General features: G+C 43.4%; 1 protein-coding gene across 1 annotated transcript in view; it reads left to right on the forward strand.

The window, feature by feature from the left end:
* LOC129860875 (guanine nucleotide-binding protein G(I)/G(S)/G(T) subunit beta-1-like) overlaps positions 1-27,974 on the forward strand; it is a 61,832-nt gene that overhangs the window by 13,642 nt on the left and 20,216 nt on the right. Inside the window, exons 2-4 of the mRNA XM_055931741.1 lie at positions 20,816-20,922; positions 27,191-27,229; positions 27,692-27,798. Of these exons, the coding sequence (XP_055787716.1) occupies positions 20,866-20,922; positions 27,191-27,229; positions 27,692-27,798 (203 nt within the window). The 5' untranslated portion in view covers positions 20,816-20,865. The remainder of the gene's footprint in view (positions 1-20,815; positions 20,923-27,190; positions 27,230-27,691; positions 27,799-27,974) is intronic.

The raw sequence follows: 27,974 nt of genomic DNA on the forward strand, positions 1-27,974 counted from the left end.
TGGTTGGAATCCAGGCTGTATCACATCTGGCTGTGATTGGAAGTCCCATAGGGCAGCGTATAATTGGCCCAGCGTTGTCCGGGGTAGGCCGTCATTGTAAATAAGAATTTCTTAACTGATTTGCCTAGTTAAATAAAGGTTACACACCACACTGACCAAAAAGTTATTAATTGGCATAAGTATGTCCCCATTACCAGTAAAACTTAAACAAAACACTTTCACTTTCTTGCTGTCTTGTTTCGTTGTTCATTTGTTCAGTTTTTTATTCTTAACCAGGATTTCATCATACATTTTAAGCAGTGACGTTTCAGCTGTCTGTCCGTGGTCTCTCTTCCTCGGTGCGCACTGTCACTGTCCATTTCAATCTTGTCCAGCTGTGTATGTAACATTTCACGTAAACCCTGTTTCTTGTCTGCATCAAAGTAGCTGTCCTGGTACCTAGATCCGAGCGTGATGGCGACACAGTAAAGAGGCTCAGAGAGAATGCCACGCTTCTTCACAGCCTCGAGTACTTTTGTACGTTTTTACCCCATGGTCTGTGTCTGCAGTCTTGTTGAGCAGACGTTTCAATGCCATGACAGAGGGTATCACGTCTGCTGCAGACGTAGTTGATCAGCTTATTTCTCTAGTCAGTTGTTGGCGCTAGGAGTATGTTAATGTTTCAAACATGTTCTCAAATGCCATTGAAATGGCAGCAGCGGTATGAGAACCAGCACATTCTTGAGTATGTAATACGGCTTTCCTCAGTAGGAAATCCTCGTCGACCCAATGTGCTGTCAGACTCATGGGGCTGACGTCGCTGGTCCAAATGTCAATGGTGAAGCTAATAGCAAGTAGCTCATGGATGTGTTTCAACAATACTGTGTAACTCCAGTAGGGCAACATCTGAAAATAGCGCCTACTTGGTAGTGTGTACTGGTGCTCGACCAGTCGGCGACAGCTAACATCCACGACAGAGAACGGTTGTTTGTCAAGGGCAATGAATTACATTATCTTGGCGTTAATGGATTTCGCCTTTACGTTGTCTCGCTGAAAATTTCTTAATCTTTCTGCTCAACTTGAACTTGTTTAGTGGTTGAAAGTGTGCGCTTAGCATTTTTCTGCTTATGTTCTGTGTAGCGATGTAACAACGTCACGAAAAATACGTCATCTACCTACGTTATATAGGTATGAACGTCAGCGTTGACAGCGGTTTTGCACATCGGCGTTAAACTAGACATCGGACCGATTTTGGCATATTTCGCTAATATTGTCAGATTTCGATATGCTCAACGATATATCGCGCATCCCTACTAGCTACGTCACGTGCTAATATTTTCTTTGGTATTAGTGTGTAGCTACGTTTGCAGTTAGCCAGCCTGTAGAGAAGAGCATTGCGGATTTTGTAGTCGACCTGAGTTTTAACAGATTTCCACAACGATGTTGCTACCAACCTTATTATAACGCCAAAATGAAACATTTGTTCACAAAAAATATTGTTTTTGTGTTATTTAACAATGTAAATTATAGGAATAGGTGGATTTTTCCTTTAAAGTAGGTGGCTGACGGCAATGGCTGAGGGTCTCTGCTGCAGTCTTTTTTCACCATGCAATCGTCTTAAAGTAGAGGATGGTTCTTCAAGTTATTGAATAAATGTGTCATGTTGTCGCCACAACTCTGAGGCACTTTTAACAAAACATTTGCATTTGGTTCAATCAATCAAGTTTATTTTATATAGCCCTTCGTACATCAGCTAATATCTCGAAGTGCTGTACAGAAACCCAGCCTAAAACCCCAAACAGCAAGCAATGCAGGTGTAGAAGCACGGTGGCTAGGAAAAACTCCCTAGAAAGGCCAAAACCTAGGAAGAAACCTAGAGAGGAACCAGGCTATGAGGGGTGGCCAGTCCTCTTCTGGCTGTTTGAACTGGTTGACTGGCAAACTGGTTGACATCAACAGGCAAACTGGTTGACATCGGTTTGCCTGTTGCCGAAATACTGCCATACCACCGAAGATGCACCCTTCGGCACCAAATCGATGTTCTTGTTAGCACTTGCAGCATTCATCTTTCTGACACTGAAGCCCTTAACCTGTTAGGGGGGCAGCCCGACACCGGTGCACTTATGACAACATCCAGCTCAAAGTGCAGGGCGCGAAATTCAAAAGATATATTTTTTAAATATTTAACTTTCACACATTAACAAGTCCAAGACACCAGATGCAAGGTGCACATGTTGTGAATCAAGCCAACATGTCCGATTTTTAAAATGTTTTACAGGGAGGACACAATATGGAAATCTATTAGCTAATCACGTTAGCAAAAGACACCAATATTCTTACTCCATCAGTTTATGACTCCATCAGTAGCTATCACAAATTCGGCCAAATAAAGATAAAAATAGCCACTAACCAAGAAACAACCCCATCAGATGACAGTCTGATAACATATTTATTGTATAGCATATGTATTTTTCAAAAAATTTGCATATTTCAGGTATAATTCATAGTTTACATTTCAGCTACAATCAGAAATTGCCCTGAAAGCAGCCATAATATTTACAGACACCAACGTCAAATACCTATTACTCATCATAAAACATTTCTGAAAAATACATAGTGTATAGCAATTGAAAGACAGGCATCTTGTGATTCTAGACAATATTTCCGATTTATTAAATGTTTTTTAGCGCAAACAAAATGTAGCGTGATATTAGCATAGCAGCAATAGCAAGAAAAACTTGGGCGCCCACGACCAGTCAACATGCACGACAGATATATGAAATAACATCATAAAATGTTTCTTACTTTTGGTGATCTTCCGTCAGAATGTTGGATAAGGTGTCCTTTGTCCAGAACAGTCGTTGTTTTGATCTGGAACGGCAAATATCCCTCTTCATTTAGCATGGGCACTTGCCAAGTGGCACGGATCACTCCAAAGTCAACAAAGTTAGAGAACGGAACACGGCAAAACTCCCGAAAAAATTTAAATAATCTGATTAAACTATATTGAAAAAACATACGTTACGATGATATGGTGACATGTATCAAATAAAATCTAAGACGGAGATGTTCGTCGTTCATAACGACAGCTAAACAGAAGCTATATCCATGTCCTCTTTCGCGCGCTCCAGAAACAGCATATGGACGGTCACGTCAAACAAAGACCTTTTATTCCACCTCAGACCAAGATAGACACAAAATGTCTTCTCTCACCGCATCTTGACAACCAGGGGAAGGCGTAGGAAGTGTTTGTAGACTCTTACGTATCACGCCCATGTATAGGCATGCAGTTGAACAAAGCATCGGTTTCTGACATTTCACTTCCAAGTCAGGAAAAGTGCTGCAGAAGGAGTTCTGTTTCACTCAGAGAAATAATTCAAATGGTTTTAGAAACTAGAGTGTTTTCTATCCAATTGTAATAATAATATGCATATTGTACGAGCAAGAATTGAGTACGACGCCGTTTGAAATGGGCACATTTTATCTGGCTACTCAATACGCCCCCTGCAGCCATAACATGCAATCGCCGTGTTAGAATTCTAAAAATAACTTCATTACGATATGCAGTTTACGTTATGGCGAGAGCGTGCCCAAAACCTGGCCGCAAACGACTAGTACAACATGTTCGACAGATATGAAATAGCATCATAAAATGGGTCCTACTTTTGATGATCTTTCATCAGAATGTTGTACAAGGGGTCCTTTGTCGGGAACAATCGTTGTTTGGATTTAGAATGTCCTCTTCTCCATTCAATTAGCACGGAAAGCTAGCAAAGTGGCGCTAAGCTCTCCTTCCTGAACAAAGGCACACAACGCAACGCGCCTAACGTCCCGAATAAATTTCAATAATCTAATAAAACTATATTGAAAAAACATACTTTACGATGATATTGTCACATGTATCAAATAAAATCAAAGCCGGAGATATTAGTCGTCTATAACGGCAGCTTTTCAGAAGGCAAAACCAGGTCCCTTCATGCGCTCTCCAGAAAACAGGTGACACGTCATGCCGAGAGCTATTATTCGACCCCAGATCAAGTTACACACTCCATTTCTTCTCTCACTGCCTGTCGACATCTAGTGGAAGACGTATGAAGTGCATGTATTCTAATAAATATCAAGGACTTTAATAGGCAGGCCCTAGAACAGAGCGTCGATTTCATATTTTCCACTTCCTGTCAAAGTTTGCTGCAAAAGGAGTTCTGTTTTACTCACAGATATAATTCAAACGGTTTTAGAAACTAGAGAGTGTTTTTTATCCAATAGTAATAATAATATGCATATTGTACGAGCAAGAATTGAGTACGAGGCCGTTTAAATTGGGCACAATTTCCCCCCAAAGTGAAAACAGCGCCCTCTGTCCTCAACAGGTTAATCTCCTCGCCAGCATTTAACTGCACGTTCTAAGCGGGGACAATTGTGATTGGCCAGCATGCCATGCAGAGAGTGAGAGCCCACTTGTGATTGGTCAGCATCCTCTGTGCATTTATAGAGTGAATGAATGACTTCCAGAGCATCTAATTGGAGGAGGTACCGTAGACTCGTTTTTGTTTTATTAAAGGAGTGTTAGAGAAAGAAAATCACAGCCTCTTGCGATCACATGTCAATATTGCAATTTTGATCTGAATTCGATTAATCATGCAGCCCTCTACCACCCCACTAGTTATCGGTACTCATTGTGTATTTGTTCCTTGTTATTTTTCTATTTCTCTTTCTCTGCATTGTTGGGAATGGCCCGTAAGCATTTCACTGTTAGTCTACACCTGTTTACAAAGCATGTGACCAATAACATTTTGATTTGACTACCGCTATCAGATTGGGGGAAGGGGCAATGTTGTTTTTTGTCCACCCACTTTGGTTCTGAAATCATTACCCACTAATTATCTTGTCATTTTTGCGGATTGTGTTTGAGCTAGTAATGTTGGATAGTGGCTACTCATTTCAGTATAGTGATTTCTTTCCTATAGAATTTGGAGTTCACCCTTTCCTCTGACATGTTGTAGTCAATTGGTCTCTTCCCAGTCCAGTCCCATAGTGTAAAATTGTGAAATGGGTTGCCTCACGTGTAAGCATGCCAATGACTATATGTAGTTTAGGTCCAGGCTGTAGTGCGTGTGTGCTGTCTTCCGAGTGAGTGTCAGCAACAATTATGCATGTCAGTTTCTGCTAATGTCTCCAGTCATAACATGTAGTAGAATTGCAATGTATTTATAAAAAGGACAACATTTTCCTTTGCAAAGTAAGAAGGAATGTAGCCTACCCAGTATTTTTTGCCATCAGTGAGAGTGATTTAATATTAGCCTAAATTATCACTATCCAATAATCACATTTGGAATAGTAGGCCATCTTACATAAGTCTGCTAGGCTACTTAGAATGTAGGTAGCCCAAGACATGCCTCATAATGTTAGAATAAATACCCACATGAACTTTTCCTCAGCCAACAAGACAAGCAACGAGGAGCTAAATCACTAGCCTGTCAATCTACTATCCCACATAGTAGAAAAGTTGACCTATTCTATTGGTCAGCTTGTCGTTCTGTGCGAGAAAGAAATAGCCTATTCCAAACAGACTGTTGGACAGTTGTGGGACGATCAATCCCAAATTCATAGAACCAATAGGCCGAGGCTCATGCAATAGATCAGAACGTTTATCATAATGTTGATAACCTATTATTTCTTCACATATGTGCAGGAATGCACACAAGGCAGTAGGCTACACCCAAATGTTCATCAATTAGCGGGAGAACACCCTTGAGCGGTTTCATGTGACCAAGATAAAAGATCATCGGCCACAAATTTTTCAATTGATTATATGACTAAGATAGTGCCTTTACCCGGTAGTCAATGAAAGTTGATTTGAAAACCAATAGAACATGAGAGAGGGATGCTACTGGTTTCAATTGCATATGGAAGTCTTTATAAAATAATTTCCTGCACGTTTGGTTGGATTTTGGCGAGGCTACTTAGAATGTACATGCCTCATATGTAGTAAAACATTCAAGTTTCAAACAATTAAGTAAACTCAGCAAAAATAGAAACAACCCCTTTCAGGACCCTGTCTTTCAAAGATAATTTGTGAAAATCCAAATAACTTCACAGATCTTCATTGTAAAGGGTTTAAACACTGTTTCCTATGCTTGTTCAATGAACCATAAACAATTAATGAACATGCACCTGTGGAACGGTCGTTAAGACACTAACAGCTTACAGACGGTAGGTAATTAAGGTCACAGTTATGAAAACTTAGGACACTAAAGAGGGCCTTCTACTGACTCTGGATAAACACCAAACGAAAGATGCCCAGGGTCCCTGCTGATCTGCGGGAACATGCTGCAAGGAGGCGTGAGGACTGCAGATGTGACCAGGGCAATAAATTGCAATGTCCGTACTGTGAGATGCCTAAGACAGCGCTACAGGGAGTCAGGATGGACAGCTGATTGTCCTCGCAGTGGCAGACCACGTGTAACAACACCTGCACAGGATCGGTACATCCGAACATCACACCTGCGGGACAGGTACAGGATGGCAACAACTGCCCGAGTTACACCAGGAACGCACAATCCCTCCATCAGTGCTCAGACTGTCGGCAATAGGCTGAGAGAGGCTGGACTGAGGGTTTATAGGCCTGTTGTAAGACAGATCTTCACCAGACATCACCGGCAACTACGTCGCTGGACCAGACAGGACTGGCAAAAAGTGCTCTTCACTGATGTCACAGCATCATCGAACTGAGCTTGTCATCGCAGGCAATCTCAATGCTGTCCCAGGGAAGACATCCTCCTCCCTCATGTGGCACCCTTCCTGCAGGCTCATCCTGACATGACCCTCCAGCATGACAATGCCACCAGCCAAACGGCTCGTTCTGTGCGTGATTTCCTGCAAGACAGGAATGTCAGTGTTCTGCCATGGCCAGCGAAGAGCCCAGATCTCAATCCCATTGAGCACGTCTGGGACCTGTTGGATCGGAGGGTGAGGGCTAGGGCATTTCCCCCCCCCCCCCCCAGAAATGTCTGAGAACTTGCAGGTGCCTTGGTGGAAGAGTGGGGTAACATCTCACAGCAAGAACGGGCAAATCTGGTGCAGTCCATGAGGAGGAGATGCACTGCAGTACTTAATGCAGCTGGTGGCCACACCAGATACCGACCGACTTTTGATTTTGACAAACTATTCCATTTCTGTTAGTCACATGTCTGGAACTTGTTCAGTTTGTCTCAGTTGTTGAATCTTATGTTCATACAAATATTTTCACGTTAAGTTTGCTGAAAATAAACGCAGTTGACAGTAATAGGACGTTTTTTGCTGAGTTTATAACAGAGAACAGGGACTGAGCATCCTGCACAAGCCAGCCATGGTCAAACACTGTGTGGAGTTTGCTTTCAGGCCGGTCAGATGGTAGTCTAGTCACCTGTGAGACTCTTTTGGGAGGATGCGCTGTCGCCACTTCCGCTGGATGTTTCGACAAGGAGAGCCAAGTGCAGCATAGGAAACGCCTGTTTTAGAAACTCAACACTGCACTTCCTGGGGTAGAGGCAGTGTGCTGACATGCAACGAATCAGTGGCTGCATAATCAATGCTTGGATTTTGTCAGAATTTGTGGGTTTTTGTTTGTCCACCCGCCTCTTGAGGATTGACCACAAGTTCTCAATGGGATTAAGGTCGGGGGAGTTTCCTGGCCATGGACCCAAAATATTGATGTTTTGTTCACCGAGCCACTTAGTTATCACTTTTGCCTTATGGCAAGGTGCTACATCATGCTGGAAAAGGCATTGTTCGTCACCAAACTTTTCCTGGATGATTGGGAGAAATTTCTCTGAGGATGTGTTGATACCATTCTTTATTCATGGCTGTGTTCTTAGGCAAAATTGTGAGTGAGCCCACTCCCTTGGCTGAGAATCCTGGTCTCAGGATGCTTTACTGTTGGCATGACACAGGACTGATGGTAGCGCTCACCTTGTCTTCTCAGGACAAGCTTTTTTTCCGGATGCCCCAAACAATCGGAAAGGGGATTCATCAGAGAAAATGACTTTACCCCAGTCCTCAGCAGTCCAATCCATGTACCGTTTGCAGAATATCAGTCTGTCCCTGAGAGAAGTGGCTTCTTTGCTGCCCTTCTTGACACCAGGCCACCCTTTAAAATGATTTTCCTCACTGTGCGTGCAGATGGACTCACACCTGCCTGCTGCCATTCCTGAGCAAGCTCTGTACTAATGGTGCCCTGATCCCGCAGCTGAATCAAATTTAGGAGACGGTCCTGGCGCTTGCTGGACATCTTTGGGTGCCCTGAAGCCTTCTTCACAACAATTGAACCGCTCTCCTGGAAGTTCCTGATGATCTGATAAATTATTGATTCAGGTGCAATCTTACTGGCAGCAGTATCCTTGCCTTGCCTGTGTTTCCTTGCAGGTAACCATGTTTGAGAGGGAGAACAATGATTCCAAGCACCACCCTCCTTTTGAAGCTTCCAGTCTGTTATTCGAACTCAATCAGCATGACAGAGTGATCTCCAGCCTTGTCACCGTCAACACTCACACCTGTGTTAACGAGAGAATCACTGACATGTCAGCTGGTCCTTTTGTGTCAGGGCTGAAATGCAGTGGTAATGTTTTTGGGGGTTTCAGTTAATTTGCATGGCAAAGAGGGACTTTGATCAGATGAATTGCAATTAATTACACTCTTCATAACATTCTGGAGTAAAAAAAATTATGTCATTCTCAAAACTTTCCCCGCAACTGTTCTGAAAGTCCCCAGAGTCTGCAACACCACCAAGCAAGCGGCACCATAAAGACCAAGGAGCTCTCCAAACAGGTCATGGACAAAGTTGTGGAGAAGTAGAGATCAAGGTTGTGTTATAAAAAAAAAAAATATCTGAATCTTTGAACATCCCACGGAGCACCATTTTTAAATCTATTATAAAAAATAAAATACACTTTTTCGGTCTTCCAGAGATTTGAATGGGGCGGAGGTTCACCTTCTAGCAGGACAATGACCCTAAGCATACTGCTAAAGCAACACTCGGGTGGTTTAAGGGGAAACATTTAAATGTTTGGAATGGCCTAGTCAAAGACCAGGCCACAATCCAATTGAGAATCTGTGGTATGACTTAAAGATTGTTGTACACCAGCGGAACCCATCCAACCCATCCAGCAATTTTGCCTTGAAGAATAGGCAAAAATCCCAGTGGCTAGATGTGCCAAGCTGATAGAGACATACCCCAAGAGACTTGCAACTCTAATTACTGCAAACGGTGGCACTACAAAGTATTGACTTTGGGGGGTGAATAGTTATGCACGCTCAAGTTCTGTTTTTTTTTGTTTTATTTACTTCACAATGAAAAATATTTTGCATCTTCAAAGTGGTAGGCATGTTGTGTAAATTCAATGATAAAACCCCCCCAAAATCTGTTTTAATTCCAGGTTGTAAGGTAACAAAATAGAAAAAAATCTAAGGGGGTGAATACTTTCGCAAGCCACTGTAGTTGCCAGGCGCACAGGTTCGTGTCAAGAACTGCACCGCTGCTGAGGTTTTTTTTTACGCTCAACCATTTCCTGTGTTTATCAAGAATGCTCCACCACCCAATGGACATCCAGCCATCTTGACAGAACTGTAGGAGTCAACATGTGCCAGCATCCCTGTGGAACGCTTTTGACATCTTGTAGAGTCCATGCCCGATGAATTGAGGCTGTTCTGAGGGCATACGGGGGTGCAAATCAATATTTGGAAGTAGGTGTGTCAACGTTTTAAATGAAGTTGGGATCCTTAACATTCAGAAAATCCCTAACCACATAAAAATAAAAAATAATTCCCCCCCCCCCCCCCAAAAAAAAATCCCAATTCAGTTATCATCAAAACATACACTGCTCAAAAAAATAAAGGGAACACTTAAACAACACAATGTAACTCCAAGTCAATCACACTTCTATGAAATCAAACTGTCCACTTAGGAAGCAACACTGATTGACAATAAATTTCACATGCTGTTGTGCAAATGGAATAGACAAAAGGTGGAAATTATAGGCAATTAGCAAGACACCCCCAAAAAAGGAGTGATTCTGCAGGTGGTGACCACAGACCACTTCTCAGTTCCTATGCTTCCTGGCTGATGTTTTGGTCACTTTTGAATGCTGGCGGTGCTCTCACTCTAGTGGTAGCATGAGACGGAGTCTACAACCCACACAAGTGGCTCAGGTAGTGCAGTTCATCCAGGATGGCACATCAATGCGAGCTGTGGCAAAAAGGTTTGCTGTGTCTGTCAGCGTAGTGTCCAGAGCATGGAGGCGCTACCAGGAGACAGGCCAGTACATCAGGAGACGTGGAGGAGGCCGTAGGAGGGCAACAACCCAGCAGCAGGACCGCTACCTCCGCCTTTGTGCAAGGAGGTACACTGCCAGAGCCCTGCAAAATGACCTCCAGCAGGCCACAAATGTGCATGTGTCAGCATATGGTCTCACAAGGGGTCTGAGGATCTCATCTCGGTACCTAATGGCAGTCAGGCTACCTCTGGCGAGCACATGGAGGGCTGTGCGGCCCCACAAAGAAATGCCACCCCACACCATGACTGACCCACCGCCAAACCGGTCATGCTGGACGATGTTGCAGGCAGCAGAACGTTCTCCACGGCGTCTCCAGACTCTGTCACATGTGCCCATGTGCTCAGTGTGAACCTGCTTTCATCTGTGAAGAGCAAAGTGCGCCAGTGGCGAATTTGCCAATCTTCGTGTTCTCTGGCAAATGCCAAACGTCCTGCACGGTGCTGGGCTGCAAGCACAACCCCCACCTGTGGACGTCGGGCCCTCATACCACCCTCATGGAGTCTGTTTCTGACTGTTTGAGCAGACACATGCACATTTGTGGCCTGCTGGAGGTCATTTTGCAGGGCTCTGGCAGTGTACCTCCTTGCACAAAGGCGGAGGTAGCGGTCCTGCTGCTGGGTTGTTGCCCTCCTACGGCCTCCTCCACGTCTCCTGATGTACTGGCCTGTCTCCTGGTAGCGCCTCCATGCTCTGGACACTACGCTGACAGACACAGCAAACCTTTTTGCCACAGCTCGCATTGATGTGCCATCCTGGATGAACTGCACTACCTGAGCCACTTGTGTGGGTTGTAGACTCCGTCTCATGCTACCACTAGAGTGAAAGCACCGCCAGCATTCAAAAGTGACCAAAACATCAGCCAGGAAGCATAGGAACTGAGAAGTGGTCTGTGGTCACCACCTGCAGAATCACTCCTTTTTTGGGGGTGTCTTGCTAATTGCCTATAATTTCCACCTTTTGTCTATTCCATTTGCACAACAGCATATGTGAAATTTATTGTCAATCAGTGTTGCTTCCTAATTGGACAGTTTGATTTCACAGAAGTGTGATTGACTTGGAGTTACATTGTGTTGTTTAAGTGTTCCCTTTATTTTTTTGAGCAGTGTATTTTCTGTGTTATAGCCGATAGGCTGTAAAGGCTTGGGGAAGATGTGTAGTTCAAATAAAACCAGAAAGTAAGAGGCAAACTTTAGGTTCACTTAAAGACTTGGCCAGATGCATATTACCAAAACATATGAGCATGCTTCTACCCCTCTCTCCCTAACGCTAGCCTGCCTGCTCTGTCTCTTTGCTAATGATACAAGTGTGTGTTTGGTCTGTTGCGTCTAGAAAATCCTATCTATTCATGTCTTTAGGTCAGTCTTGCGAGCACGGGGTAGCCTACTCTTCGGTTTTGCCTCATGAAATTATTACAGTATGCTTCAGGTAGCCTGTATTGATTACGCTTTTCAGACATAATGGAATGTGGCCCCATGAAACTAAAGTCTAGTTCTGGTTGCCTAGTAATATCAATCCAATGATCTCGAGCCTCTGCGCGCAGACCATTCTCGCCTAAAAAAAATACTTTAAAGTTTATTATACTGTGACTTACCAAGACAAATAATAGAAATAAAACAGTACCATAAGAAAAAAATTATGAACCACAACACGTCAATCAGACTTTTGTTGACGGGGAAAAATACAACATTTACGCCTGTGCAGAATTCTGTCGAAGGGTAAAAACCTGATGTGGCACTTTGTTTAATTGTCTGAAATGTTATCTATTGTCGCTATCGTCATGTTACTGTACCTGCGTTCTATGTCTGTAAAGGATTGTGGTACACTACCGTCTGGCCTTGGAGTGCTGCAGAGATGGTTGTCCTTCTGGAAGGTTCACCCATCTGAGAGGAGCTCTGTCAGTGACCAAGGCCCTTCTCCCCCGATTGCTCAGTTTGGCCGGGCGGCCAACTCTAAGAGTCTTGGTGGTTACAAACTACTTCCATTTAAGAATGATGGAGGCCACTGTGTTCTTGAACCTTCAATGCTGCAGAATTGTTTTGGTACCCTTTCCCAGTTGGACTTCTACGGAAGTTTTGGCTTGGTTTTTGCTCTGACATGCACTGTCAACTGTTGGACCTTTATAGACAAATGTGTGCCTTTCCAAATCATGTCCAATCAATTGAATTTACCACAGGTGGACTCCAAGTTGTAGACACATCTCAATCGAAACAGGATACATCTGAGCTCAATTTTGAGTCTCATAGCAAAGGGTCTGAATACTTATTATTATTCAGTATTTGTTTTTATTTGTAATACATTTGCAAACATGTCTAAAAACCTGTTTTCACTTGATCATTATGGGGTATTGTGTGTAGATTGAGGAAATTACAAATGTAATCCATTTTAGAATAAGGCTTATGTAACAATGTGGGAAAGTGAAGATCTGAATTCTTCCCGAATGCGCTGTATAGCTGGCAAACAGTAGTGAATTTCAAACAAGTGCAACTTGATTAGCTCACAAAAACGATTTGGGATCGGTGTCCCTTCCACTGGACAGTTGAGCTAATGTAGGCTACTGCGATTAGCATGAGGTAGTAAGTAACAAGAACATTTCCCAGGACATAGACATCTGATATTGTCAGAAAGCTTAAATTCTTGTTAATCGAACTGCACTGTCCAATTTACAGTAGTGATTACAGTGAAATAATACCATGCTATTGTTTGAGTAGAGTGCCCAATTTTGAACGTGAAAAGTTATTAAGAACAAATTCTTACTTACAATGATGGCCTACCAAAAGGCAAAAGTCCTCCTGCGTGGATGGGGGGCAGGGATTAAAAATGTAGGACAAAATACACATCACGATGAGAGACAACACTACAAAGAGACCAAAAAGACTACAACATAGAATGGCAGCAACACATGGAAACACAACATGGTAGCAGCACAAAACATGGTACAATTTTTTTTGGGCACATACAACAGCACAAAGGGCAAGAAGGTAGACAATACATCATGCAAAGCAGCCAAAACTGTCAGTACGAGTGTCCATGATTGAGTCTTTGAATTAAGAGAGAGAACTGTATACAGAGATGACCAGTTTACAGAGGAGTATAGAGGTCAGTGATGTGTCCTGTAAGGAGCAATGGTGGCAAATCTGATGGCCGAATGGTAAAGAACATCTAGCCGCTTGAGAGCACCCTTACCTGCCGATCTATAAATGACATCTCCGTAATCTAGCATTGGTAGGACGGTCATCTGAATCAGTGTTAGTTTGGCAGCTGGGGTGAAAGAGGAGCGACTACGACAGAGGCAACCAAGTCTAGATTTAACTTCAGCCTGCAGCTTTGATATGTGCTGAGAGAAGGACAGTGTACCGTCTAACCATACTCCCAAGTACTTGTATGAGGTGACTACCTCAAGCGCTAAACCCTCATAGGTAGTAATCACACCTGTGAGGAGAGGTGCATTCTTCTTACCAAAACACATGCCCTTAGTTTTGGAGATGTTTAGAACAATGTTAAGGGCAGAGAAAGCTTTGTTGTAGAGCGTTTAACTTGTTATAGATAGGGGGCAGCATTTTCACGTTTGGATGAAAAGCGTGCCCAGAGTAAACTGCCTGCTACTCAGTACCAGTTGCTAATATATGCATATTATTAGTAGATTTGGATAGAAAACACTCTGAAGTTTCTAAAACTGTTTGAATGATGTCTGTGAGTATAACAGAACTCATATGGCAGGCGAAAACCTGAGAGAAATCCAACCAGGAAGTGGGAATGTGAGGTTTGTAGTTTTTCAAAGCTTGGCCTATTGAATACACAGTGTCTATGGGGTCATTTTGCACTTCCTAAGGCTTCCACTCAACAGTCTTTGGAACATTGTCAACAGTCTTTAGAACATTGTTTGATGCTTCTACTGTAAAGTGGGGCCAAATGAAAGGGGAATGAGTCAGGGCTCTGGCAGAATGCCAGGAGCTCGTGACGCTCGTTCACGTGAGAGCGAGCTCTGTTCCATTGCTTTTCTGAAGACAAAGGAATTCTCCGGTTGGAACATTTTAAGATTTATGTTAAAAACATCCTAAAGATTGACTCTATACTTCGTTTGACATGTTTCTACGGACTGTAATATGACTTTTCGTCTGAACCTTTGCCTGGACCTGCCCGCGTGTCGTAAGTTTAGATTGTGTACCGAATGCGCAAACCAAAAGGAGTAATTTGGACATAAATTATGGACTTTATGGAACAAATCAAACATTTATTGTGGAACTGGGATTCCTGGGAGTGCATTTTGACGAAGATCATCAAAGGTAGGTGAATATTTATAATGCTATTTCTGACTTATGTTGACTCCAACATGGCGGATATCTTCTTGGGTTGTGTATGTCTCTGAGCGCCGTACTCAGATTTATTGCATGGTTTGCTTTTTCCGTAATTTTTTTTTGAAATCTGACACAGCGGTTGCATTAAGGAGAAGTATATCTTTAAATCTGTGAATAACACTTGTATCTTTTATTAATGTTTATTATGAGTATTTCTGTGATTTGACGTGGCTCTGTGCAAATTCACGGGATGTTTTGGAGGCAAAGCCAAATGTAGCGGAACCCCAGTCCTAGACAGGTTAACACAACATCCGGGGAGGGGCCAGCCCAGTATAAGCCTGTATCATCTGCATATAAATTGATGAGAGAGCTTCCTACTGCCTGTGCTATGTTGATGTAAATTGAGAAGAACGTGGGGCCTAGGATCGAGCATTGGGGTACACCCTTGGTGACAGGCAGTGGCTGAGAGAGCAGATGTTCTGACAATATACACTGTACTCTTTGAGAGAGGTAGTTAGCAAACCAGGTCAAAGACCCCTCAGTCACACCAATACTCCTTAGCCGGCCCATAAGAATGGAATGGTCTACCGTATCAGAAGCTTTGGCCAAGTCAATAAAAATAGCAGCAAAACATTGCTTAGAATCAAGGGCAATGACATCATTGAGGACCTTTGAGGTTGCAGTGAAACATACATAACCTGAGCGGAAACCAGATTGCATACCAGAGAGAATACTATAGACATCAAGAAAGCCAGTCAGTTGATTATTGTTAAGTTTTTCCAACACTTTTGATAAACAGGCAAAATAGAAATAGGATCAGCTTGATCTCCCCCTTTAAATAAAGGAAGAACCGTAGCTGCCTTCCAAGCAATGGGAACCTCCCCAGGGAGAAGAGACATGCTTGGCGATGATATGGGCAGCAACCTTAAAGAAGAAATGGTCTAAACCATCTGACCCAGATGTTTTTTTGGGGGGTCAAGTTTAAGGAGCTTCTTTAGCACCTCGGACTCAGTGACCACTTGCAGGGAGGAACTTTGTAGCGGGTCAGGGTAAAAAGAGGGAGGAGCATTGGGTTAACGTGTTGATTATACTTACCTTTTTACACTGTTCATTTTTTCAACCAAGTGTCTGTACTTCCGCACCCTTTCTTTTGAGCGCAACACCGGACACTCTCTGGTCTCACCAGCTGTAGAGCAGTCTGTCTTTTATTGGTGTTGAAACCATCCACTATGCGCACAGTTATGAGCAAGAACTTTGAAGGGAAACTTATAGAAAGTTCAAACAAACACTTGCTCATGCTTTTCTTTAGGTAACAGTAATACAATTTGCACTGAAGTAGCTAGCCTGGGTATGCTAATGTTGGCTAGCTAACCAAACAAGAATGTTTAGAGTGCCATGGATAAATGTCTAGATTCAGCAAACAGTTCCTACAATGATTTGAACCAAAACAGAAAAAAATCTAGTTTGTTGAAAAACATGGATAAGAAGTAGCGTAGGCTAGATATAACATATCATAGCCACAAATATTAGATCAGACCTAGCTAATTTTGTTATTTTCTTAGAATACAGTTTTTGTTCCCCTACAATAAAAATACATTAACTACAACCAATGTATAATATTTATGAAATTGCAATTAATACTAATTTAATTAGAGAAACATGCGATTAACTCAACAAGAAAGAAAAAAAGTGGACAGCCATGTCTTGAATTGATCCTTTTCAGGTGGGCGTAAAGCTTTCAAACCCTGAAATTGAATTTCACTGACATGATCAACAGCCCATAGAAATCATTGGCTATGTCCGCGTAACTTTTTTATGAGCACTTGGTTGAATCTCTGTTTATAGTATGTAATAAAAGATGTATGCCAAGATAAACTTTGGAGTCAATGACCGCAAGGCAAATGGAGTTATGTCATGGTTGGTTTTGGGTTAAGTGAATGGCCACAGTGTGTGGCTCGTGTGTAGTAGCACCGATCTCTTATGCTGCTAACTTAAGAGGCTCCCAGTAGCAGCAAGGTGACTGGGTGTGTGCGTCTGCTCCACCGGGCTCTTAATGCCTTGAAGGTTACCACACCCTGTTCCCCTTCACCAAGGGGTTAATTAGCAGCTCTCCTCCCCATCGTCCTCTGCTTGTTCACTCTCATTAGGTTAATCTGGCTCTGTCCTTCACCTCCCTTCCCTGTATCTTCCTGTGCACTAGAACATCTCCCTGCCTACCCGCCCGACCTGCCTTAGTCCTCTACCTCATGCCATGGGGAGGAGCTTCCCTCTTCTTCCCTCCCTTCTGCGGTTTACATCACAATAGCCCACCAACCTCCCACGTCAATTCATGTTGAGTCTCGCCTACTTGTTTTTACATTTACGTTATTTTAGCAGACACTCTTATCCAGAGCGACTTACAAGGGCATTTAGGTTTAAGTGCCCTGCTCACGGGCACATCGGCAGATTTCCCCCCCCCCCCCCCCCCCCACACACACACACCTCGTCCGCTCGGGATTCTAACCAGCGGCCTTTTGGTTACTGGCCCAACAACACCTGCCACCTGTTCATGTGTACGGGTTCTGATTCATTAGTTGTCTTTTTCCATTTAGAATAAATCTGGTCTGTTTTAATGGTATTGTTAATATACATATCGGGGGTAGGAGGAATTGGGTTCTGAAAGAAGTAATTCATTTGACTGCTTTGTCTCTGAGCCAATAATGTGATTGAAAAGGAGGCCTAATAATGTCTGTTATTCACTTTTACTCTGATCAAATCTATAGCTGTTATACTATGGGAAGTAATAAATTGCTACGATGCTTTTGAAAATGAAGGCATTCCTCAACGGTTTAAGGTTTTTAGGCTTCCCTATGTCAAATGGCCGTACAATGTGAAGTCAGGGCTTGATACAGAAATAAATGTTTTGCTTTATAGGAAGAAATGCCTTAAAGCTCTGGTGCAGAGTCTAATTTCACTTCCCTCTCCCCTTGTCGCTGCGTGTGCTTGAGATGATGGAACCGATATGACTGGCTGGAAAATGTGAAGTCTTCTTCCCTCGTCCTCTACCTCTCTAAAAATAGCCGGCTGAGAGTGAAGGCAGCAGTGTAGAGACACACTATCAGTGGGGCTGCCAGATGTTTCAACACATTCCCACCACCGGAACAGAAAAATCCCCTCCTGAATTAGGCTTGGGCGATATAGCGGGGTATTTTGAAATACCTATGTTGTTTTTCAATACCAAAAATAATAATGTATTATTTTGGGTTTGGGAGCACCCCTGCCTCGCTGGGACTGCGGTGGTATGTGCTATGCTTACTGCTTATAACTAACTATAAGTTAACTATAACTATAAGAAATCTAAGATGTGTCAAATCTAGCTCAGGGCTCCAGCTATGCATTTGGTTTGTTAGCTAAGTGGATAAGATTCTTGGTTACAGCAGATACATTAAATCTCCTTCTGGATCAAGATCCCCGTTGCCTTAATTGTTTGGTGCGCCAAATCTTTTTGGAGGTAATACTGTATACCCAAGAATGGTATAGAAGCGGTATTACTGTATGAAAATCTGGATACCGCCCAACCCTACTCTGAATCAGACTTCTGCCACCATCATAGAGCTCCCCCACAAAGAAATATCCCACTTATATCACCAAGGTATACCCCCCCCAATTCTACTTCTGCCAACATTTATAGAGCCCCACTCATATTTCTGCCACCATGGCTGGGTTAATTGCCGTCAGTTTGACCAATTTTGCTGGACTTATTCCATCTCAATTTGAATATTAAAGCCCCTTTGTTTGCATTTATTGGACTATTGTAAGAGGATTTACAAATGTATTTTGTCCACCAGCATCTGATATGGTCCAATTTATACAGCCTAGATATCCCTATTCAAGGCATCCTGTAGTTTAGAATACTCACAGTAGGCCTTACTACTCACTTCCACTTTTCCTTGTAAGGGTATTTTAGTTAAAATAGCGACAGGTTTTTATGTAGAGTTTGGAGGTCCGTGTCTGTATAGCTTTGGTTCTGTGAAAAGGCCACACGCAGGTCCTGCTAACTGGCTCTGACACCGAGGCTCTCGTCAGGGAAAAGACTAGAAGAATTAGAGATATTACCATGACACATTTTTATCAACAAGATTAGGGGGGGCTAAGTCGCATTGCTTAGAATCAAACATAGTTAGCCCCACGGGCCAATCAGGTGGCAGGTAGCTGATGAGATGTGTCAGGTGTTTGAAGGAAAAGGTCTTGTCATTCAGAAGGTCTCCAAGCTCTTAGGACCCACAACCTGTACGCAAAAGTCAGAGCGAAAGGGAGGTAAGGAAAATCCAGACAGGATGGTAAATGTTTTGTACAACTGTGATAGTCTACACCAGCCATACTCAATAGGCGGACCGCAGTCCAGATCCGGACCTAGAATTGGGTCAACACGGGCCTCCCCCCAACACTCCCCCAAAAAAGGGTCGGTGTTGCCTGGGTCACGTGGTGGGAGATTGTTACAACGCAGATGAATTAAAATATCTATCCGGACTTTTGCCACCTAGGAAGTTTGTGTGACCGGACCTTCTCAAATAGAATTTGAGTACCGGTGGTCTACATAAAATTCAGAAATGTGGATATTAGTAGGCCGAGTGTTTCTTTAACGATAAAGGTGGATGTAATGGTTGGCACAAAAGTTTAAAGAAATGCTCTACTTTATATCTATTACCTACGTACATTGAAGATTGTCAGCAATTTCCTCCATTGGCTGAATTCATTTACCCATATCGTAGTCAATCCTGTGACTCGTAAAGCCGGAAGCCTGTTAATGTACGAACACAAAAGACCACAATTTGTCTTGTAAAAATCAATGGCAACTGGTTGATACTGACAATGGGCTCCTTATTTTTGTGAACCGTTTGGTAGAAATGTAAGATGAGCATTGTTGCATAGTGCTTGTGGTAGCATTAGTGCTTAGCAGTCTCCATCAGCCAATAATGATCTTCAACCCAGACAGGCAATATGCAGAACTTTCAACTTGTAGCATTTATACCTACACTAATTAGCCTATACGTTTGTTTTTGTATTTCCTGTTCTTTCTCCAGAGAATGTGTCAGGGATAAGCCCGTTGACCAAAGGATTGGGGTCAGCGGGATAGCCACTGCTTTTAGGATCATCAGCAGGTTTTGTCTTAGCCGGATTTGGCTGGAGGAGCTGAATCAACTGTGTCCCAGGATTACAGGGATGACATTGGAAGGAGAGTTCTGAGCCCACTGACCAGGGCCAGAGCATCTGAGAGCTCCACTAGTGCCTGCCCTTCTCACCTGAGCACCTCTGGGGCTAGAACTAACTCACAGAACACACTCGGCTCCTCTCGTTTCACGCTCCAGCACTCTCCGTTCGGCAAGCCAAAGGAGGGGTATGTTCTCAAGGGTTTCGCAGACTGAATGGATTTCCGCCAATGGATTTTAATTTAGCCTCAGTTGTCCAGGAATGGCTACCAGCTGCCAAGTGCCAGATGTTTGCCTCGGGTTGGCCAGTGTATAGCGAGGGGGAGAGATTTTGCATAATAAAAATTAAAAACGTGATCTTTAGCACAAACTAGCTGCAGAATCCAGTTGCTAGGTAACAGTTTCAGGCTGGCAAGGACACATCTTGGGTTCTCTAGAAAGGGTTGGGATTCTGTGATTCACAGTGAGTTTGTGTGTGCCTTATGGATCTTTCAGAGGGATGTTGTGTGATTCTGAGCAGGAATATGCTTTGCTGTGTATTTTACTGAAGCTAGTGTATGCTGAGTCCAAATGGTGAACAATTTCTTCAGTTATTTTCTTGGATGTTACATGAACACCGCTTCAGTTTCTCCTATCTTTCACAGCACTAAGGTATTAGCTTGAACATCTAAAGGCTACCATTTAGAAATAGCAGCTTACCATAACATGGTCTCTGGAACATTCAACCCTACTTGCCCTGAGCTTGTCCTTGCTGTTTCAGGAATTGCGTCTCAAGCATATTGAGCCTGTCTCAGGGATTTGGACCGTCACTTTGAGCTGATGGTCTTGTTAGGGCCCCTGTAACAGCTGTTTATTGAGCTGCCTGTGTGTACCAGACCTGGGTTCAGAGAGCATGAGTTTGCCTGGAATTGGGCTGGGTTTGTACTTTTTAGGACGGATTCAGATTTCAAATACAGTTTGAGTACCGCAAAGTGAGTACCGCTAATAGGAGAAACGGTGTGTGACCAAGGTGTTGAGTTTGTCCCTCTTTCTTGCCCCTCAGATCAGCAGGAGTCCCGGCGGCGGAGCGAGGCACACCATTAGCAGAGGAAAATGAGCGAACTGGACCAGCTACGCCAGGAGGCCGAGCAGCTCAAGAACCAGATCAGAGTATGTCCTCTCCCTGCTTTCTTCTCATAAATGCATTGGGAATGTCTGTGCAGTGATTTTACATGGCACCACAAGAGGGAACTACAATTCACCAGCTGTCCCGAAAGTCTAACAAAAACATTGTTCTCAGTTGAACATTCCGATTTAAAATTTTATCACTTTAAAATGCTTCAAACTATAACGTACTCCTGCACCTATTTTAGTCACAGCCAATTCTCTCATAACTCGCTAGCTGCTGTGAAATCTCTCTGCAAGATACTAGTAGCAAGCTGAATGGCAAAAGTGAGAACTGTTTAATTTGTGATAAGTTGTCAGTTTTGATTAGGGCTGGAAATGATGATAAGATATAGATATATATATATATATATATATATATATATATATATATATAGATATATATATAGATATATATAGATATATATATATATATATATATATATATATATATATATATATATATATATATATATAGCGACTCTTACCATTCTATATGTATTCCGATTCAGTACTGTGGTTTTGTTGCGGTTCCATGGTCCAATCATATTGCTCACTGTCTGCTGCAAAGGGGCAATTGAGCCTTGAGGAAATACGTCTTGATCATTCATGGAAAATAGAAGTGCTGTAAACAAATTGGCTTCCTATTTAAAATGAAGATGGTGCACAACCTATGAAGGAAGAAATCTGGAGTTTTGGTGCAGGAACAGTCAACTAGCGCAAAAATAGGTTTGCGATATTGTCAAACCGTGTCAAACTCACATGGTTTTCTTAGTGTATCCTAATTCAGCCGAATGAACATAAACTCACAGGGCCTAGTGCCCCACCTTCCATACTGAGTGATGATCGCACTATACCTTCTATACTGAGTGATGATCGCACTATACCTTCTATACTGAGTGATGATCGCACTATACCTTCTATACTGAGTGATGATCGCACTATACCTTCTATACTGAGTGATGATCGCACTATACCTTCTATACTGAGTGATGATCGCACTATACCTTCTATACTGAGTGATGATCGCACTATACCTTCTATACTGAGTGATGATCGCACTATACCTTCTATACTGAGTGATGATCGCACTATACCTTCTATACTGAGTGCTGATCGCACTATACCTTCTATACTGAGTGATGATCGCACTATACCTTCTATACTGAGTGATGATCGCACTATACCTTCTATACTGAGTGATGACCGCCCTATACATGTTTGATCAAAGAATAAGGAATTAGAATAATAATTTAGTTAAGAGCTGTGAGGCTGTAGTATGATTGGCTTAGCTCTTACCTCCCTGCCTTTTTTCCTTATCCCACTATGATTCAAGGATACAACAATGCAAACAGATTCAGCATGTGTGTGTGTAGCTAGATTTGGGTAGGTAGATTTAACAGTGAGTTTGTCGAACAAGTTGGAGGAATGTATAGTATGTTAGTGAGATTTACATGTTTGCTGAGCGTGGTCTGTTCAAGTGTTGCATGAGGTATCCTTGAGGTGCTGTTTTGTTTTGTGTGTCTCATGAATCATGTAATAGCTTGAAATATGTAGCCTTTAGCTAGCTAGTGTTCTTTTGTACACCAAGTGTACAAAACATGAACACCTGCTCTTTCCGTGACATAGAATGACCAGGAGAATCCAGGTGGAAGCTATGATCCCTTATTGATGTCACTTGTTAAATCTGCTTCAGTCAGTGTAGATGAAGGGGAAAAGACAGGTTAAAGAAGGATTTTTAAGCCTGCATACAATTGATACATGGATTGTGTATGTGTGCCATTCAGAGGGGGAATGGGCATGACAAAAGATTGAAGTGCCGTTGAACGGGGTATGGTAGTAGGTGCCAGGCACACCGGTTTGTGTCGAGAACTGCAACGCTGCTGGGTTTTGCACACTCAGCAATTTCTTGTGTGTATCAAGAAGAACAACTTTGGAGTCAACATGGGCCAGCATCCCTATGGAACGAATGCTTTCGACACCTTGTGTAGTCCATACCCCGACAAATTGAGGCTGTTTGGAGGGCAGAAGGGGGAGGGATGCATGCAACTCAATATTAGGATGGTGATCTTAATGTTTTGTACAATGTGTGTAGCTTGATTGTTTAGTGTCAGTGTGCTACTGCAATGATTAAAAAACAGTTTGTCTATATAGGTTTAGCGTGCAGATTTTGTGTGTCATATGGATTGAGCAACTAGCACTTCCATTGGCACAATCTGACCGTTCACATTTATCTTGACTTGAAAGGAAATGGTTTAAGGAACAGACTAGATTTATGTTTGATAAGGGTATATACACTGCTCAAAAAAATGAAGGGAACACTAAAATAACACATCCTAGATCTGAATGAATGAAATATTCTTATTTCTTTCTTTTTTCTTTACATAGTTGAATGTGCTGACAACAAAATCACACAAATTATCAATGGGAATCAAATTTATCAACCCATGGCGGTCTGGATTTGGAGTCACACTCAAAATTAAAGTGGAAAACCACACTACAGGCTGATCCAACTTTGATGTAATGTCCTTAAAACAAGTCAAAATGAGGCTCAGTAGTGTGTGTGGCCTCCACGTGCCTGTATGACCTCCCTACAACGCCTGGCCATGCTCCTGATGAGGTGGCGGATGGTCTCCTGAGGGATCTCCTCCCAGACCTGGACTAAAGCATCCGCCAACTCCTGGATAGTCTGTGGTGCAACGTGGCGTTGGTGGATGGAGCGAGACAAGATGTCCCAGATGTGCTCAATTGGATTCAGGTCTGGGAAACGGGCAGGCCAGTCCATAGCATCAATGCCTTCCTCTTGCAGGAACTGCTGACACACAGCCACATGAGGTCTAGCATTGTCTTGCATTAGGAGGAACCCAGGGCCAACCGCACCAGCATATGGTCTCACAAGGGGTCTGAGGATCTCATCTCGGTACCTAATGGCAGTCAGGCTACCTCTGGCGAGCACATGGAGGGCTGTGCGGCCCCCCAAAGAAATGCCACCCCACACCATGACTGACCCACCGCCAAACCGGTCATGCTGGAGGATGTTGCAGGCAACAGAATGTTCTCCACGGCGTCTCCAGACTCTGTCACGTCTGTCACATGTGCTCAGTGTGAACCTGCTTTCATCTGTGAAGAGCACAGGGCGCCAGTGGCGAATTTGCCAATCTTGGTGTTCTCTGGCAAGTGCCAAACTTCCTGCACGGTGTTGGGCTGTAAGCACAACCCCCACCTGTGGACATCGGGCCCTCATATCACCCTCATGGAGTCTGTTTCTGACCGTTTGAGCAGACACATGCACATTTGTGGCCTGCTGGAGGTCATTTTGCAGGGCTCTGGCAGTGCTCCTCCTTGCACAAAGGCGGAGGTAGCGGTCCTGCTGCTGAGTTGTTGCCCTCCTACGGCCTCCTCCACGTCTCCTGATGTACTGGCCTGTCTCCTGGTAGCGCCTCCATGCTCTGGACACTATGCTGACAGACACAGCAAACCGTCTTGCCACAGCTCGCATTGATGTGCCATCCTGGATGAGCTGCACTACCTGAGCCACTTGTGTGGGTTGTAGACTCCGTCTCATGCTACCACTAGAGTGAAGGCACCGCCAGCATTCAAAAGTGACCAAAACATCAGCCAGGAAGCATAGGAAGTGAGAAGTGGTCTGTGGTCACCACCTGCAGAACCACTCCTTTATTGGGGCTTTCTTGCTAATTGCCTATAATTTCCACCTGTTGTCTATTCCATTTGCACAACAGCATGTGAAATGTATTGTCAATCAGTGTTGCTTCCTAAGTGGACAGTTTGATTTAATAGAAGTGTGATTGACTTGGAGTTACATTGTGTTTAAGTGTTCCCTTTATTTTTTTGAGCAGTGTATTTTAAATGGGTACTGGGATCAGTCAAAACTGAGCCTAAATAGGTGGAGTTACAGGTACACTATACAGACTCCTTGTTCGATTTTTTTTTGTTAGTTTACAGCCTTATTCTAAAAATTATTCAACTGTCCCCCCCCCCCCCCCCCTCTTTAATCTACACACAATACCCCGTAATGACAAAGAAAAAACGGGTATTTACAAATTTGTGCAAATTTGTATTAAAAAAAACTTCACATTTACATCAGTTTTCAGACCCTTTACTCAGTACTTTGTTGAAGTACCTTTGGCAGCGATTACAGCCCTTGAGTCTTCTTGGGTATGATGCTACAAGCTTGGCACACATGTATTTGGGGAGTTTCTCCCATTCTTCTCTGCAGATTCTCTCAAGCTCTGTCAGGTCGGATGGGGAATGTCACTGCGTACCTATTTTCAGGTCTCTCCAGAGATGTTCGATCGTGTTCAAGGCTCTGGCTGGGCCCCTCAAGGACATTCGGAGACTTTCCCGAAGCCACTCCTGCATTGTCTTGGCTGGTTTTCATCAAGGATCTCTGTACTTTGCTACGTTCATCTTTGCCTCAATCCTGACTAGTCTCCCAGTCCCTGCTGCTGAAAACATCCCCACAGCATGATGCTGCCATTACCATGCTTCAACGTAGGGATGGTGCCAGGTTTCTTCGACCTCATGGTTTGGGTTTTGCTCTGACATGCACTGTCAGCTGTGGGACCTTCTATAGACAGATGTGTGCCTGTCCAAATCATGTCCCATCTATTGAATTTACCACTGGTGTACTTCCTAGTTGTAGAAACATCTCAAGGATGATCAGTGGGAGACAGGATGCACCTGAGCTCAATTTCTAATCTCATAGCAAAGGGTCTGAATAGTTGGGTAAATAGTTTGCTATATTTTTTAAAAATAAAAATTGAATCCTGTTTTCGCTCTGTTATTATGGGGTACTGTGTAGATTACTGGGGGAAAAATATTTAATCCATGTAAGAATAAGGATGTAACCTAACAAAATGTGGGAAAAGTCAAGGGGTCTGAATACTTTCCGAAGACACTATATTCAAAAGTATGTGGACACCCATTGCTGATAGGTGTATAAATTTGAGCACACAGCCATGCAATCTCCGTAGACAGACATTGGCAGTAGAATGGCCTTACTGAAGAGTTCAGTGACTTTCAACGTGGTACCGTTATAGGGTTCCACCTTTCCAACAAGTCAGTTCGTCAAATGTCTGCCACTGCTAGAGCTTCCCCGGTCAACTGTAAGTGCTTTTATTGTGAAGTGGAAATGTCTAGGAGCAACAACATCTCAGCCGCGAAGTGGTAGGCCACACAAGCTCACGGAACGGGACCGTTGAGTGCTGAAGCACGTAGCACCTAAAAAAATCATCTTCCCTCGGTTGTAACACTCACTACAGAGTTCCAAACTGCCTCTGGAAGCAACGTCAGCACAATAACTGTCAGGCGTTTCATTAAATTAGTTTTCATGGCTGAGCAGCCGCACACCATCCTGAGATCACCATGCGCAATGCCAAGCGTCGGCTGAAGTGGTGTAAAGCTTGTTGCCATTGGACTCTGAGCAGGGGAAACACGTTTTCTGCCGTGAATCACACTTCACCATCTGGCAGTTCAACGGACAAATCAGGGTTTGGCAACAGCCAGGAGAACGCTACCTGCCCACGCTACCTGCCCGACTGCATAGTGCCAACTGTAAAGTTTGGTGGAGGAGGAATAATGGTCTGGGGCTGTTTTTCTTGGTTTGTGCTAGGCCCCTTAGTTTCAGTGAACGGAAATCTTAACACTATAGCATAAAATTACATTCTAGATGATTCGGTGCTTCCAACTTTGTGGCAACATTTTTGGGAAGGCCCTTTCCTGTTTCAGCATGACATTGCCCCAAGCGAGTTGCATACAGAAATGGTTTGTCGATCAGTGTGGAACAACCTGACTGGCCTGCACAGAGCCCTGACCTCAACCCCATCAAACAACTTTGGGGTGAATTAGAACGCCCACTGTGAGCCAGGCCTAATCGCTCAACATCCAGTGCCCGACCTCACAAATGCTCTTGTGGCTGAATGGAAGCTAGTCCTCGCAGCAATGTTATTGCGTCAAAGGTGGGACCAACTCCATATTAATGCCCATGATTTTGGATTGAGATATTCATCGAGCAGGTGGCCACATACTTTTGGTCGTGTAGTGTTAGTAAGTGGTAATGTTTATCCGGTCAGTGGGAATGGTAATTGTCTCCGTGATCGCTGAAATTATTGGCTCACCACTTTGATTAATTGAGGTGGATTTCTTTGAGATATGGTTACGTTATCAAAAGCGTTTGTGGGATAAAATTAAGACTTGGCTATTTCGTTCTTTGAAAATTAAATGTCACTTTTTTAATTTTTTTCCCCCCCTCCAGGATGCCAGGAAAGCGTGTGCGGATGCTACCCTGTCTCAGGTAAGAACCCTTTCCACCTTCACCACCCTGAAACACAAACAGATCCTTTTGAGTGCAGTTCAGACGTGGGGATGGGGAACCACTGAAGTCGACCTCATTATTCAGGATACAGGTGACGGGTCAGGTTAGTGTTGTCAAAGCTGAGAAATGGTTAAATTGTGAAAGGCGAGATGCACTGGGGTTCAATGAGTCCACAGCTCAAAGGCTGAGCGTAACTAGCAGCAGAGATAGCTCACTAGAATAGAGACTGCTCTCGCTAGGCTCTGTGTCATCCAGCCAACAAATCCTGGAAGCAGCAGCACCCACTCTATACTTCTGTAAATGCAACATCATGGGAGCTGATAAGGAAAGGCAATGGTTTCACTATAGAGAACCTAGTAAAGGGCATCCCCATTTCCCATGGAGATACACAGCCTATTGTGTCATGGTCATTGATCGTCTCCCCCCTTCCCTTTCCTTCAGATCACAGCAAACATCGACCCAATTGGCCGAATTCAGATGCGCACTAGACGGACACTGAGGGGGCATCTGGCAAAAATCTATGCCATGCACTGGGGCACTGACTCGAGGTAATCTTATTTAGCCACTTTCTGTCATTAACTAAATAATCCCCCCCACCCCCCCAAAAAAATCTGTAATGGTGTGTGTTTGTGGGAAAAAGTTAACTTACAAGTGTTTTTGTGTGCGTACTCTACAGTCACCTCTGAATATGGTCACAGGAGTGTTTTTGTGTGCTCTTCTATGT

This window comes from Salvelinus fontinalis, chromosome 8 (assembly GCF_029448725.1).
Source record: "Salvelinus fontinalis isolate EN_2023a chromosome 8, ASM2944872v1, whole genome shotgun sequence".
Lineage (NCBI taxonomy): Eukaryota > Metazoa > Chordata > Actinopteri > Salmoniformes > Salmonidae > Salvelinus > Salvelinus fontinalis.